We start from the raw sequence: 15,731 nt of genomic DNA on the forward strand, positions 1-15,731 counted from the left end.
AAACAGCTCTAACCATAATAGATCTAACCCAAACAGCTCTAACCATAACAGATCTAACCCTAACAGCTCTAACCATAACAGATCTAACCCTAACAGCTCTAACCATAATAGATCTAACCCTAACAGCTCTAACCATAACAGATCTAACCCTAACAGCTCTAACCATAACAGATCTAACCCTAACAGCTCTAACCATAACAGATCTAACCCTAACAGCTCTAACCATAACAGATCTAACCCTAACAGCTCTAACCATAACAGATCTAACCCTAACAGCTCATAACCATAACAGATCTAACCCAAATCCTAACAGCTCTAAACCTAACCCACAGTCAGCAGTACTGATAATCGTCAGGGTCAGAACACACTGGATTGTGTTCTGACCCCCAGACCCCCTCCCCTCATCTGGTCACGCTCACCTGCGGCAGCAGATAGAGGCTCCAGGTCGCTCTTCCGGGTTCTCCTCATGATCTCCTCGATCCTCTGAGAACAGAGTCCAGTCAGGAACACATGGAGGGGGGTCTGTTCTGGTGGGGGGGGTCTGTTCTGATGGGGGGTACCTTCTTCCTCTGCAGTCGTTCCTGCTCCTCCTGCATGTGCAGCAGTTCTCTCTCCTGCCTCTTCCTCTCTGCCTCCTTTTGGGCTCGCATGAACGCCTCCTCCCTCTGAAACCATCACCCTCATCATCATCATCATCCTCACCATCATCATCACCATCACCATCATCATCATCACCATCATACCATCACCATCACCATCACCATCATACCATCATCACCATCACCATCACCATCACCATCACCATCACCATCACCATCACCATCATACCATCATCACCATCACCATCACCATCACCATCACCATCACCATCACCATCACCATCACCATCATACCATCATCACCCTCACCATCACCATCACCATCACCATCACCATCACCATCACCATCATACCATCATCACCATCACCATCACCATCACCATCACCATCACCATCACCATCACCATCATACCATCATCACCATCACCATCACCATCACCATCACCATCACCATCATCACCATCACCATCATCATCACCATCATCACCATCATCATCATCATCATCATCATCACCATCATCACCATCATCATCATCATCACCATCATCACCATCATCACCATCATCACCATCATCATCACCATCATCACCATTACCATCATCATCACCATCATCATCATCATTATCATCATCATCATCATCATCATCATCACCATCACCATCACCATCACCATCACCATCACCATCACCATCATACCATCATCACCATCACCATCACCATCACCATCACCATCACCATCACCATCATCACCATCATACCATCACCATCACCATCATCATCACCATCATCACCATCATCATCATCATCATCATCATCATCACCATCATCACCATCATCATCATCATCACCATCATCACCATCATCACCATCATCACCATCATCATCACCATCATCACCATTACCATCATCATCACCATCATCATCATCATCACCATCATCACCATCATCATCACCATCATCACCATTACCATCATCATCACCATCATCATCATCATCATCATCATCATCATCATCACCATCATCACCATCATCACCATCACCATCACCACTGTTACAGATGACCCCTGACCTCTCTGTCAAGCTGCTCCTGCATGTCCCTCCATCGCTGCTCCTTCTGTCGTCTCTCCTCCTCCTCCATCTTCCTCCTCTCCTCCTCCTCCTGCTGGCCGGCTCGCTCCTCCTTCTCTCTGGCCTCCTGGAGCCTCCTCTGCTCCTCCCCCGCCCTCAGCCTGGAAACACCCGACAGACACCCGACCGTCATCCGACAGACGCCTGACAGACACCCGACAGACACCCGACCGTCATCCAACAGACACCCGACCGTCATCCGACAGACGCCTGACAGACACCCGACAGACACCCGACCGTCATCCAACAGACACCCAACCGTCATCCGACAGACGCCTGACAGACACCCGACAGACACCCGACCGTCATCCAACAGACACCCAACCGTCATCCGACAGACGCCCGACAGACGCCCGACAAACACCCGACACAGATGCTGTCCTGCTCCGATCTCACACCTTTCAGCGGATCAATAACTGATCTGATTGGCCCCCCCACCTGTCCTCCTCCTTCTGGACTCGGGCCAGACGCCGTCTCTCCGCCAGCAGCCGGGACGCCTCCTCAGCGTCGGTGGTCCCCCCCACGCTCCTGGACGCGCCATTCCCTGGAGACTCTGGGGGGCGATAGAGAGGGTCAGTGGGAGCCACCCCCCTCCCACCGGCTGCAGGTTCCGATGGACCCCCCTCCTGAATGTGAGCACTGTCAGCATCAGTTCAACCACTGAGCCTACCCCCCCTCCTGCTCCTGCAGCAGGTCATCAGGGGGGCAGGGCCTTCAGCAGGTCATCATTGGGGCGGGGCCTGCAGCCACTGCAGTTTAATCCAGAAGAGGCTTTACCTGCAGTTGCCTCCCTGCTGGGGGGTTTGGGGGTCTTCAGGCTGCCGTGACCTTTGGTCTCAGGGTGACCCCTGTCATCGGGGGTCGTAGCCCTCTGGCGGAGGGGCGAGGGGGGGTACTGGCTGGCAGAGCAGGGTGACTGGGCCCGACTCCGGCTGGACGCCACCCTGAGACCACACACACACACACACACACACACACACACACACACACACACACACACACACACACACTGACATCACGTGAAATGAACGGGGGGTTCCAGGGAATATGGAGGGGGGGGGTTCCTACCTTCGGGGGGGGATGGGACCCTTGCTGTTGGTCCTGAAAGAAGAGCTGCGGACCGGAGACCCCCCCTGGAAGACACGAAGGTCACACAGAGCAGGAAGTCTCGTGTATGTGTGTGTGTGTGTGTGTGTGTGTGTGTGTGTGTGTGTGTGTGTGTGTGTGTGTGTGTGTGTGTGTTCTGACCTTTGGGGTTCTGGGGTCTCCAGCGATGCTCCTCCTGGTGGAGGAACCTCTGAACGCTCGCTGGCTGCTGAATGAAGCTGATCGATAGAACAGAGAAGACACCGGTTAACACACACACACACACACACACACACACACACACACACACAAAGTTTACCCATAAGTCCGATGGGCACTAAGGCCAACTCACCCGTCTCTGGTACATGGAGGGCAGTCGAGGAGTTGGACAGCTGCTTGCTGATTGGTGGGTCCATCAGGGGCGGAGACAGGAAGTCAGCGACTAGAAATCGGAACAGATCAGTGTGTGAACCAGGACTGACAGACGATCGGTGATCGATCGGTGCATTGATCCGTCCCAGCGACAGGAGGACGTCCCAGAACAGTTCAAGTCTGTCCAGAGTGGGCGTGGCCCACTGGGCGGAACCATGCCCCTTCCTGCAGCCCACGGTTCCCAGTGGACACAAACAGTCCATTGTGTGTTTGTGTAGCAGCTGGTAGCAGTTAGAATCTAGTAGCAATTAGCAGCAGCTAGTAGCAGTTAGCAGCTAGTAGCAGTTAGCAGCTAGCAGCTAGTAGCAGTTAGCAGCTAACTCAAAGAAGTGTGGTGGAAAGTTTTTAATACAATAAAATAATACAATAAAACAATATAATAATATAATAAAAGAATATCATTTCTCGACCCAAAAATCTAGAGTGTGTGTCAAATCTTTCATCACTGGGGAGAAACGGCCCCAGGAAGTCTGGAGGTCATGAAAGATTCAACAAGAATCTAATCTGTTTTTAGAAGTGTTTGTGTAAATGTCAGTATCTGTTAATAATTTTGTCTGCACTAAATGTCTTCGTGACTGATTAGGTTATGTCATCAGCCATGTGAACCTGTCCACTAGACGTCTCTGCTAACTTCTTGAGGTCATGATGCACCTACTGAAACTGGGGGAAGATTAGTGGAGAGCAGAGGGAATGAAGTTAAACAACTGATTCACACCTCCCATAGTTACGCCTTTAGAGTATAAAAAGAGATGTGATCCATGTTTTAGTTTGTACTTGAAGTTTTTTAGTACCCAGAGTACTCTGCAACAACACACCGGAGGACTTTTTCATCATCTCCAGAGCTCTCATCATGCTTAGATGAGTATTTGTTGAACCTGTCTGTCTGTCAATATCATCGATGATGTTATTGGACTCATACTCAACCTACTGATGATATTATTGTACTGCTGCTCAACCTAAACATGATTTGAATGGACAAATAAATATCTTGTATTTTACACTGTCTCCTGTCCTTAAGAAAAACGAAACCCCACCACAGAAGAAGGTCCGCTCATTGAAGAGACGGAAGAATCTGGTCGTCCTGACGTCCATTCAGAGGACGCGGTCTGCTAACACGTAGCAGCTAACATGTAGCAGCTAACACGTAGCAGCTAACACGTAGCAGCTAACACGTAGCAGCGATGCTAAAGGTCTTTTGTTGATGTCACTGCTGCCACACCTCAGCTGTTGAGCTGGAGACACAACAACATTTGTTTGTTTGTTTGTCTGCTGTGAATAAACAAAGGCAGCACAGAGAATGTCGACCAGCACAGGCAGAAACTACAGTACCCAGAATCCCCTGGAGCATGACCCACCAGCAGAATGAATGAATTACTATATTAATATGTCAACAAATGGGGCGGAGCTTCATCAGCGACACGTGGTGACACCATATCAGCTGACGGATGTGAAGGACAGGTGACACAGGTGTGAGGGACAGGTGTGAGGGACAGATGAGGCAGGTGTGAGGGAAAGGTGTGAGGGACAGGTGAGGCAGGTGTGAAGGACAAGTGACACAGGTGTGAGGGACAGGTGTGAGGAACAGGTGAGTCAGGTGTGAGGGACAGGTGAGGCAGGTGTGAGAGAGAGGTGAGGCAGGTGTGATGGACAGGTGTGAGGGACAGGTGAGGCAGGTGTTAGGGACAGGTGAAACAGGTGTGAGGGACAGGTGTGAGAGAGAGGTGAGGCAGGTGTGAGGGACAGATGTGAGGGACAGGTGAGGCAGGTAGGAAGGACAAGTGACACAGGTGTGAGGGACAGGTGTGAGGGACAGGTGAGTCAGGTGTGAGGGACAGGTGAGGCAGGTGTGAGAGAGAGGTGAGGCAGGTGTGAGGGACAGGTGACACAGGTGTGAGGGACAGGTGTGAGGGACAGGTGACACAGGTGTGAGGGACAGGTGTGAGGGACAGGTGTGAGGGACAGGTGACACAGGTGTGAGGGACAGGTGTGAGGGACAGGTGTGAGGGACAGGTGAGGCAGGTGCGAGGGACAGGTGTGAGGGACAGGTGAGGCAGGTGCGAGGGACAGGTGTGAGGGACAGGTGAGGCAGGTGCGAGGGACAGGTGACACAGGTGTGAGGGACAGGTGAAACAGCAGCACTCTGTGGGGGGTGTCATGAGGGGGACACAGTGGGTCTGTACCGTAAGGGGATTGGCCGGCGCTGGAAGCAGCAGGAAGCTGATTGGGCTGAGCAGAGGCAATAGCGTGGCAGGGCGGGGCCTGAGGGTTACCTGGGCAACAGGTGAAGCACAGTGGAGAAAGCAAAGCGTTACACCGACTCCGGACACATTCACACCTGGACATCATCAAATGTGTCGGGTGGACCTCAGTCCACTTAGGGTCCCACGTGACCCAGGGGCCCCAGAGCACCAACAGGGTCAGGCTGTAATACCAGGTCCAGGTGTGAACGAGCCGGAACCAAAGCCTCCAGTGAGCACTAGAAGCAGTAGGAGAACTGGTGTCTGGTCCGGTAGGAACTGGTCTCTGATCCAGTAGGAACTGGTTTCTGGTCTCTGGTCCAGTGTTAACTGGTCTCTGATCCAGTAGGAACGGGTCTCTGATCCAGTAGGAACTGGTCTCTGATCCAGTAGGAACTGGTCTCTGGCCCACTAGGAATTGGTCCCTGGTCTCTGGTCCAGTAGGAACTGGTTTCTGGTCTTTGGTCCAGTGTTAACTGGTCTCTGATCCAGTAGGAACGGGTCTCTGATCCAGTAGGAACTGGTCTCTGATCCAGTAGGAACTGGTCTCTGGTCCAGTAGGAACTGGTCTCTGGTCCAGTAGGGTTAGGGTTAGAACCAGTAGAACCAGTACAACTAGTTAGTGAGCAGTAGAACTAGTTAGTGATTAGTACAACTAGTTAGTGAGCAGTAGAACTAGTTAGCGACTAGAACAACTAGTTAGTGAGCAGTAGAACTAGTTAGTGACTAGTACAACTAGTTAGTGAGCAGTAGAACTAGTTAGTGACTAGTACAACTAGTTAGTGAGCAATAGAACTAGTTAGTGACTAGTGCAACTAGTTAGTGAGCAGTAGAACTAGTTAGTGACTAGTACAACTAGTTAGTGAGCAGTAGAATTAGAATTAGTTAGCGACTAGGAGACCTAGGAATAAAACTACAGAGGAATAAAGCTGATGAGCCATACAATGAAGTTATGGGAGAGAGTAGTGGAAGCTAGACTAAGGGCAGAAGTGAACATTTGTGAGCAGCAGTATGGTTTCATGCCAAAACAGAGTACTACAGATGCAGTATTTGCTTTGAGGATGTTGATAGAGAAGTACAGAGAAGGCCAGAGGGAGCTGCATTGTGTTTTTGTAGATCTGGAGAAAGCTGATGACAGGGTGTCCAGAGAGGAACTGTGGTATTGTATGAGGAAGTCTGGAGTGGCAGAGAAGTATGTTAGAGCAGTGCAGGACATGTATGAGGACTGTAAGACAGTGGTGAGGTGTGTGTAGGTGTGACAGAGGAGTTCAAGGTGGAGGTGGGACTGCACCAGGGATCAGCTCTGAGCCCCTTCTTGTTGCTATGGTGATGGACAGGCTGACAGACGAGGTTAGACAGGAATCTCCATGGACTATGATGTTTGCAGATGACATTGTGATCTGCAGTGAGAGCAGGGAACAGGTGGAGGAGAAGCTAGAGAGGTGGAGGTTTGTCCTGGAAAGGAGAGGAATGAAGGTTAGCCGCAGTAAGACAGAGTACATGTGTGTGAATGAGAGGGACCCAAGTGGAAGAGTGAGGTTAGAGGGAGAAGAGATCAAGAAGGTGGAGGATTTGAAGTACTTAGGCTCAACAGTCCAGAGCAATGGAGAGTGTGGAAAAGAGGTGAAGAAGCGTGTCCAGGCAGGATGGAACGGGTGGAGGAAAGTGTCAGGTGTGATGTGTGATAGAAGAGTTTCAGCTAAAATGAAAGGAAAGGTGTACAAAACTGTGGTGAGACCAGCGATGTTGTTTGGTCTAGAGACAGTGTCCCTGAGGAAAAGACAGGAGACAGAGCTGGAGGTAGCAGAGATGAAGATGCTGAGGTTCTCTCTGGGAGTGACCAGGATGGATAGGATCAGGAATGAGTCCATCAGAGGGACAGCACATGTTAGAGGTTCTGGAGATAAAGTCAGAGAGGCCAGACTGAGATGGTTTGGACATGTCCAGAGGAGAGATAGTGAATATATTGGTAGAAGGATGCTGAGTTCTGAACTGCCAGGCAGGAGGCCTAGAGGAAGACCAAAGAGGAGGTTTATGGATGTAGTGAAAGAGGACATGAAGGTAGTTGGTGTGAGAGAAGAGGATGAGAAGACAGGGTTAGATGGAGGACACTGATTGGCTGTGGCAACGCACTAGTTAGTGACTAGTAGAGCTAGTTAGTGCGGTATAACTAGCTCCTCTGGGTGTTGACTCATTCTAACACAGCAGCCATTTTCAGCCCCCCCCCCACACACACACACACCCTGCGTCTCTTCCTGTCCTCCTCTTGTGTGTCCCCCTCCCCCGTTCCAGTGCTGTCCTCTGCTTTGTCACCCCACCCGGCTCCTCACTCCCCCGTCTTACCTTCATCGGGCGGTCCTCCCCACGTCCAGCGTTTGGGCCTGTTCTCTGGGGGGTCCTGGGCCTCCCCCCCAGCCTGGCCCCGGCGGTGGCCCCCCCCGGCCCGGCGGACCAGAGCCTCCAGCCTCTCCTGCTCGTTGCGTTCGGACACGGGGAAGAAGAGACACTCCCTGACGGAGCCATCGCTACGGCGACGGATGCCTGGCGATGAGCTCTGCTCTGCCATGGTTACCGCATCCGAGAGCCGCGCCCGTCTGCTGGCTGCTGCTGGGACAAGCCCCTCCCCCTGACTCCCCCCTCCCAACTCACTGCTGATAACCCCTCCCCCCCTCTCTCTCCCTTCCATCCCTCCCTCGACCTTACACCATCCTCCTCTCTCACCCCCCCCCAGGAAGAACAGCGTCATCAACCCACGGATGAACCAACACCACCGGAGGGGGGGTGTTTTCTTCCACCGCCTTGTTTGTAAACAAAATTAATGTAAAATCAACAACAGCGTCTGAATAAACAGTAACCCTCTACCCCAGCGGCTCTGGGCCGTGTTGGAGGGACTGGGCCCCGCTGGAGTCATGTGCTCCCTCTCCAACCCCCCTTTAGTAAAAAAAAACTTTTTTTCTTCAAATTTAAGACATAAGTACAGTATTTTTAACACTATATGGCGCACTGGATTATAGAGCACACCTTCAATGAATGGCCTATTTTATTTTTTTTAATTTTCATACCTTAATGCGCATTGGATTATAAAAACACTGGATTATAAAAACACTGGATTATAAAAACACTGGCTTTTAAAAACACTGGATTATAAAAACACTGGATTATAAAAAAACTGGATTATAAAAACACTGGATTATAAAGACACTGGATTATAAAGACACTGGATTATAAAACGCATCACACCTGACACTTTCCTCCACCCGTTCCATCCTGCCTGGACCTGCTTCTTCACCTCTTTTCCACACTCTCCATTGCTCTGGACTGTTGACCCTAAGGACTTCAGATCCTCCACCTTCTTGATCTCTTCTCCCTCTAACCTCACTCTTCCACTTGGGTCCCTCTCATTCACACACATGTACTCTGTCTTACTGCAGCTAACCTTCATTCCTCTCCTTTCCAGGACAAACCTCCACCTCTCTAGCTTCTCCTCCACCTGTTCCCTGCCCTCACTGCAGATCACAATGTCATCTGCAAACATCATAGTCCATGGAGATTCCTGTCTAACCTGGTCTGTCAGCCTGTCCATCACCATAGCAACAAGAAGGGGCTCAGAGCTGATCCCTGATGCAGTCCCACCTCCACCTTGAACTCCTCTGTCACACCTACACACACCTCACCACTGTCTTACAGTCCTCATACATGTCCTGCACCGCTCTAACATACTTCTCTGCCACTCCAGACTTCCTCATACAATACCACAGTTCCTCTCTGGACACCCTGTCATCAGCTTTCTCCAGATCTACAAAAACACAATGCAGCTCCCTCTGGCCTTCTCTGTACTTCTCTATCAACATCCTCAAAGCAAATACTGCATCTGTAGTACTCTGTTTTGGCATGAAACCATACTGCTGCTCACAAATGTTCACTTCTGCCCTTAGTCTAGATTCACTACTCTCTCCCATAACTTCACTGTATGGCTCATACACCCTGAACAATACCACTCTACACAGTAACTCTCTAAATAAAGGGGAGGATCTCCATTTCACCACCGTCTCCATCTACCAGCCCTGTGATTGGCTGACCTTCCTCAAGTGACTCCTGGATTATGAACTCTTGGTTCTCCTGACAAGGTCTTCAGGAACCAGATCATGTGACTCCTGACTGACCCAGTTCAGCTTCGAGCTGACGTTGGGTCCGTCTGGACCAGGATTCTGTGACCTCACATCCTGGACCAGCAGAACCACAACCAGAACCGGATCCAGACTGGATCTGTATGTGCTGCCCTCTGCTGCTCCACAACGGTACTACATGATGTCACAGCCCAGGGACTTCTGGGTACAGGCTGGTGATGTCATCACCCCAGAGACTCACCAGAAGAGTGTGTATGTGTGCGTGTGTTCCTGTCGGATCACACACCCTGGACCAGGAACTGGTTTTACTACAACCCAGATCCACCGACAGAACACTCATGGTAACCATGGCGACTGCAAGGGGGCCTCCATCAGTCTGCAGAGCTCCGCCCACTGCATCCAGTGTCACCGCCGACCGGAACAGGAAGTGACATCACTGCCAGGTGAGTGGAGATCTTTATTGGAAAACAGCCTTCAAATAATTTACACTTGATTCCAGCAGAACCAGAACCGACTGGTTCCAGACCAATAGCTCCGAACCGGACCGGGTCAGAGGGACCGGGTCTGATGGGGTCTGTGGTGGATCCAGTCTGGGAGCATCTGGTATGGACCGGGTCACCAGACGTGGAAGCAGAACCAATCAGGATCAGTTGGACTGCTGATGGGCGTGGCCTCGTGGAAACGAGTCCACGCCCATCAGAACGCTGAGTCATCAGGTTCTGGTGAATTCATAGAAACACGTTCTAAAGGTTCTTTTTATTTAGGGATGGACCTGTGGGAGGAGCCGACGCCCGAAAGGCAACGCCCACTGACACCCGGCTGCCAGAGCTACACCTTTATCCTCCTCCTCCTCCTCCACTGGTTACCACGGTGATCAGCGGCGTTCAAACATCACAAAGTCAATCATATTGGTTGTCAATAGCGTGTATTGATTACAGGCGTGTAAAACAACAAGAAACATGGTGTGTGTGTGTGTGTGTGTGTGTGTGTGTGTGTCGGTGCCATGTGTCCCAAGCGGAGCGTCTCTGGTTGGTCGCTGGTCCTCCTCAGATCTGTGTGGAACAAACACTGATTAGCCCCGCCCCCTCCATTCACACTTCATGTGACGCGGGCCCCCCGGGGTCCACGCGGGGCCCTACGCCCCCCAGAACACTCACGTCGTCGATGTCCTCGTCGTCGTCCCCTATGTCGTCGAACTGGATCTCGTCGTCGTCTCCGGGGCCGAACGAATCCGTCTCGTTGATTTTAGCTGTGAGGGAGGAGCCTGTTAGCCGCCACTGTGTCTGACCCCGCCCCCCTACGTCACCATGACGACCAGCTGACTCACCGTGCTCCGGCAGCTCCCCGTAGGCCTTCAGGCTGCGAGCCTCGTCTGCGTTGTACTTCAGGATGACGTCAGCCTTGTTGTCCTGGAAACGGAGGGGCGGAACCTCAGTGAGTCACTACCAACGCTTACCCTAGCCCCGCCCACAACTCATTTCCTCCAGGGATAAATCCAGTGGTGTCCGACAGGCATCCGACCCCCCCGTCGCTAACGCTTGGGCATCCGTCACACACCCGACACCCCCCCCACACCCGACAACCCCCCTCAACCACCCAACACCCCACACACACCCGACACCCCCCCCACACACACCCCACACCCGACAACCCCCCTCAACCACCCGACACCCCCCCCACCCGACACCCGCCCCACACACACCCCACACCCGACAACCCCCCTCAACCACCCAACCCCCCCCGCACACCCCCCCCCACCCGACACCCCCCACACACCCAACACCCCCCCCCCACACACACCTGACACGCCCCCCCCACACACACACACCTGACACCCCCCCGTCACTCACCTGGTAGTCTCTCAGGCCAACCAGGATGATGTCCGACGTGTTGATCCAGACCTGGAGCAGAACACACCAGATTGGTCACCTCGCCTCCGTCCTGACCAATCGCTGAGCCCCTGCAGACCAGGGGGCGGGGCTTCCAGCGCCTACCTTTTTCCGGAGCTTTCCTCTGATGTGGCAGAGTCGTTTGGTTCCGTCGAAGCACATGGCCTCCAGACGACCGTTCCCCAGCATCTTGATCACCTGAGCGTATTCTGGAGGAGACAGAGAAGGTGGAGCTTCTGGACCACAGCAGACCAGAACCTAACCCTTACCCTGACCCCAACCCTCTAACCCTGACCCCAACCCTCTAACCCTAACCTCTAACCCTGACCCCAACCCTCTAACCCTAACCTCTAACCCTGACCCTCTAACCCTGACCCCAAACCTCTAACCCTGACCCTATCCACATCCCTCTAACCCTGACCCCAACCCTCTAACCCTAACATCTAACCCTGACCCCAACCCTCTAACCCTAACATCTAACCCTGACCCCAAACCTCTAACCCTGACCCTATCCACATCCCTCTAACCCTGACCCCAACCCTCTAACCCTAACATCTAACCCTGACCCCAACCCTCTAACCCTCATCCCCAACCCTCTAACCCTGACCCCAACCCTCTAACCCTAACCTTAAACCCTGACCCCAACCCTCTAACCCTGACCTCTAACCCTGACCCCAACCCTCTATCCCTGACCCCAACCCTCTAATAAAGATGTAACAGTTTTATTCACTCAATAGTTTCCTTTTCCTTCAGTCTAGTGGTTCTTAACCTTGTTGGAGGTACCGAACCCCTAGGGTCAATCGAACCCAGGTTAAGACCCACTGGGTTAATTCATTCTCTCCTGTGGACGTTGCACCAGGCTGACACAACCGTCACACACATTTTCACTGCTGCACCTCATTATTTAGTCTTGGTGCTGACATTTAGCCGTACCCCCCCCATGGAGACATGGGGGGGTACGCGTCCATTATGGTACAAATGTTGGGATTTTTGCTGGTTTTCTCTTCTTCTGTGTCTTTATCCATACTGTTCACAGTAATATCTGTAGTAATATCTGTAGTAACACCTGCAGTAACACCTGCACTAATATCTGTAGTAACACCTGTAGTAGTAATACCTGTAGTAATACCTGTAGTAATACCTGTAGAAATACCTGTAGTAATACCTGAATATCTGAAGTAATATCTGAAGTAATATCTGTAGTAATATCTGTAGTAATACCAGTAGTAATACCAGTAGTAATACCTGTACTAATACTTGTAGTCTTCAACATTGGTTTTTCTTCAACTTTTTCACAGTGATAAAGTGAGACTTAGGCCCCGCCCACATAGTGGGCGGGTGAAAACACAACTTTTTTGTTGCGGTTCCTCCTTTCATCACCACAACAACGCAGATAACGCCGGCCAAAGTGAAGTTTTTTGTCTGCGTTGTCGTGTGGACGCTGTAACCCAAACCTTTTCTACCCGGGGTGCATCTCCCTGCGACGAAAACCGCTGTGATGTCAGTGTGTGTGACCCGTGTCTACATGTGTGTGACCCGTGTCTACATGTGTGTGACCCGTGTCTACATGTGTGTGACCCGTGTCTACATGTGTGTGACCCGTGTCTACATGTGTGTGACCCGTGTCTACATGTGTGTGACCCGTGTCTACATGTGTGTGACCCGTCTCTACATGTACACACAGAATAGACTCAGTTAAAACCGGCGATTTTCTGACGTGTAACAGCTGGAGCTGTTACACGTCCAGCTCGAAGACGCGTTGATGAACATGCAGACAGTTGGATATTTGTTCATCTGTTTAAAGAGTCGTAAAGTTTAGTTATTCATTCATTCACATTCCTTGCTCACAGTTCTGGGTCGGACTAGGACGCGCTTCCCCCTGGTGGAGAACTCTGTGATGGAGGTCATCCTCCAGGAGGAACGTCCCGGTCCTCTCCTGTCATTCTGAGGATAAACGTGTTGATGAACACACGGATACGTGTTGATGAACACACGGATACGTGTTGATGAACACACGGATACGTGTCGATGAACACCCTGATGTTATGTGTGGACGGAGATGTTTTCAAAAACGCTGTCGTGTGGATGCAAAGTTTTGTCTATGCGTGAGAAAAGCAGTGTGGGTGAAAAAAGTTGCGTTTTCAAAAAGATCCATAACCGTGTGGGCGGGGCCTAACTCCTCTCACTGCAGCGTGTTAAACCAGCAGATGTCGTGTTGTCGTGTGGCTGGGTCCAGAAACTCAGGTGAGATGGAAACACGACGGTGATTTCCGGGTTCAAAATGTGAGTGGAGAAATGAATAAATTGCACTTCAGGTTGGTTGCCCATAGGTGTGTGTGTGTGTGTGTGTGGTTGTCTGCCTTTGTGTGTGGCTCCGAGGCGCACTGGCGTCGTGCCCGGAGTGTCCCCCGCCTCGAGCCCTATGCCAGCTGGGATAGACTCCAGACCTCGTGACCCGCTGCAGCGGAGCAGCGGAGGAGGAGGGATGGATGGATCAGTAGTGAATTCACCAGAACTCACCCTGACCGTCCTCCTTGAACACCAGCTCCCTCTTCTCTGATTCGTTCTCATTCTTCCCACGCCGCCGGTTCTTTCCTCCTTTACCTGTGAGGGACAAAGAACACCTGAGGACCTGAGGACCACCTGGGGGCCACCGGCGTCACCGGAAGCGGGCCACCGGCGGGCTGTGAGCTCACTGATCCGGTCTGAACGCTCTGATCGGTTGGATTCTCGGTGTCTTCATGAGGGGCGGAGCGGGGCTATGACGTCATTGCCGACTGAGTTCCGTATTATAAACGGGAGATGTCCCGGTGAGGCCGGTGGCTAGTTAGACAGGTGACCCTGGTCCGGTGGGTTAGCTAGCTGGTTAGCTGGTTAGCTAACACTGACACACACACGGTAACTTCACGGCTTCACTCGGTCCTGCTAACCGGTTAGCACACATGCCGTGATGCTAACTAGCGTTAGCCGCTCGGCTCGCACTTTCGTTACGTAACGTAACGTAACGCGAGCCCCACGCGGACGGGCGCGCGCCCCCGTGTCGTACCTTTGTTCTTGGGCATGTTCCTCACGCGTCCGTGACGTTAATCCTCCCGGTACCGACAGCAGCTGCTCGAACGTGACGGAACACACGGTTGGCCCACGGCAGGAAGTCCCCGGACGTCCGCTCTGCGCATGCGTCAGCAGGACGTTCAAACCGCGAAGCTTTATTGGAACAGAGTTACGGAACAACAGCGACAAAGGCTGTGACGTCACAGCCTTTGTCGCTGTTGTTCCGTAGGTCTTAATAATAAAGTAAAGTAAAGCTGAGGTATAAAATGAAAGATGACGTCATATGCCAGTAGTTCACGTCATCACTAAGGTTTTAACAATTAAATGTACCAAGAGCCAAATGTAGTAGTGTAATGCATTCATGAGATCTTCATATTTTCTGTTCTTATATATGAAATATTAAATAAATACCAACAACATGGATTTAAAACAGTCACGTGATGAAAGTAAAACAATATGTCCTGTGCTCAGTTTTATTTCTTCTGTCAGAAAAATCAAGATTTTTTTTTCAACAAATAGGCGTTAGATTCGATAAAAGAGAACGTCACAGTGAAGAGGTTTATAAGTGATCAAACACACGAAACAAGAAAACTGGTCCAGCAGAGACAGAACCAGAACCATCGCTCCGTCCCAGGTGGAGATTAACCACACCCTCCTAAAAACAGGTGACTGACCGGGCTCACAGCGTCCAGCCAAAGGGACCCAAATCATCATCATCAGGTTGCGGGCCAAGATGGGTCCTGGTGACTGGAGGGTCACGGGGGAGCTGCCCGCCCCCTGTCTGCATGCCTACAGGTATCATTATTATCATTATCATTACTGCTATTATCTTTATTATTAGTATTATGATTATCATATTGTTATTATTAATATAATTGGTCGACTGCAGTTGTGGTAAAGTGCTCATCAAATAAAGATTGGATTGGATAATTGTTATTATTATTGTTACTATTATTATTACTATAGTAATTATTATTACATTGTTATTATTGTTATTGTCCTTATTATTACATCCCGCTTCAAAGCAGTGATGTATTGTAATTGTCAGTGTTTGTGTGTTCGTGCCCAGAGAGGAACTGTGGTATTGTATGAGGAAGTCTGGAGTGGCAGAGAAGTATGTTAGAGCGGTGCAGGACATGTATGAGGACTGTAAGACAGTGGTGAGGTGTGTGTAGGTGTGAC

At 51.1% G+C, this 15,731-nt stretch overlaps 2 protein-coding genes across 3 annotated transcripts in view; both read right to left on the bottom strand.

Annotated features, from left to right (window-relative positions):
- Positions 1-8,094, bottom strand: part of map7d2b (MAP7 domain containing 2b) — a 9,911-nt gene extending 1,817 nt beyond the window's left edge. The window contains exons 1-10 of one of the 2 annotated variants that reach the window (XM_068304293.1): positions 7,826-8,094; positions 5,426-5,515; positions 3,166-3,255; positions 2,976-3,052; positions 2,796-2,860; positions 2,505-2,671; positions 2,166-2,280; positions 1,669-1,828; positions 561-665; positions 420-483 (exon numbers count right to left, since the gene is read on the bottom strand). In XM_068304293.1, coding sequence (XP_068160394.1) covers positions 420-483; positions 561-665; positions 1,669-1,828; positions 2,166-2,280; positions 2,505-2,671; positions 2,796-2,860; positions 2,976-3,052; positions 3,166-3,255; positions 5,426-5,515; positions 7,826-8,048 — 1,156 coding nt within the window. In that variant the 5' untranslated portion in view covers positions 8,049-8,094. The remainder of the gene's footprint in view (positions 1-419; positions 484-560; positions 666-1,668; positions 1,829-2,165; positions 2,281-2,504; positions 2,672-2,795; positions 2,861-2,975; positions 3,053-3,165; positions 3,256-5,425; positions 5,516-7,825) is intronic. The other variant, XM_068304294.1, reaches the window with a different exon arrangement.
- Positions 8,095-10,053: 1,959 nt separating this feature from the next.
- Positions 10,054-14,699, bottom strand: eif1axb (eukaryotic translation initiation factor 1A X-linked b). The gene is made up of 7 exons (XM_068304410.1): positions 14,545-14,699; positions 14,019-14,102; positions 11,604-11,707; positions 11,460-11,510; positions 10,937-11,018; positions 10,767-10,858; positions 10,054-10,661 (listed from the first exon to the last, which is right to left on the bottom strand). Exons 1-7 carry the CDS (start codon positions 14,558-14,560, stop codon positions 10,656-10,658), a joined length of 435 nt encoding a protein of 144 aa, XP_068160511.1. The 5' UTR covers positions 14,561-14,699; the 3' UTR covers positions 10,054-10,655.
- Positions 14,700-15,731: the final 1,032 nt, after the last annotated feature.

This window comes from Antennarius striatus, chromosome 20 (assembly GCF_040054535.1).
Source record: "Antennarius striatus isolate MH-2024 chromosome 20, ASM4005453v1, whole genome shotgun sequence".
Lineage (NCBI taxonomy): Eukaryota > Metazoa > Chordata > Actinopteri > Lophiiformes > Antennariidae > Antennarius > Antennarius striatus.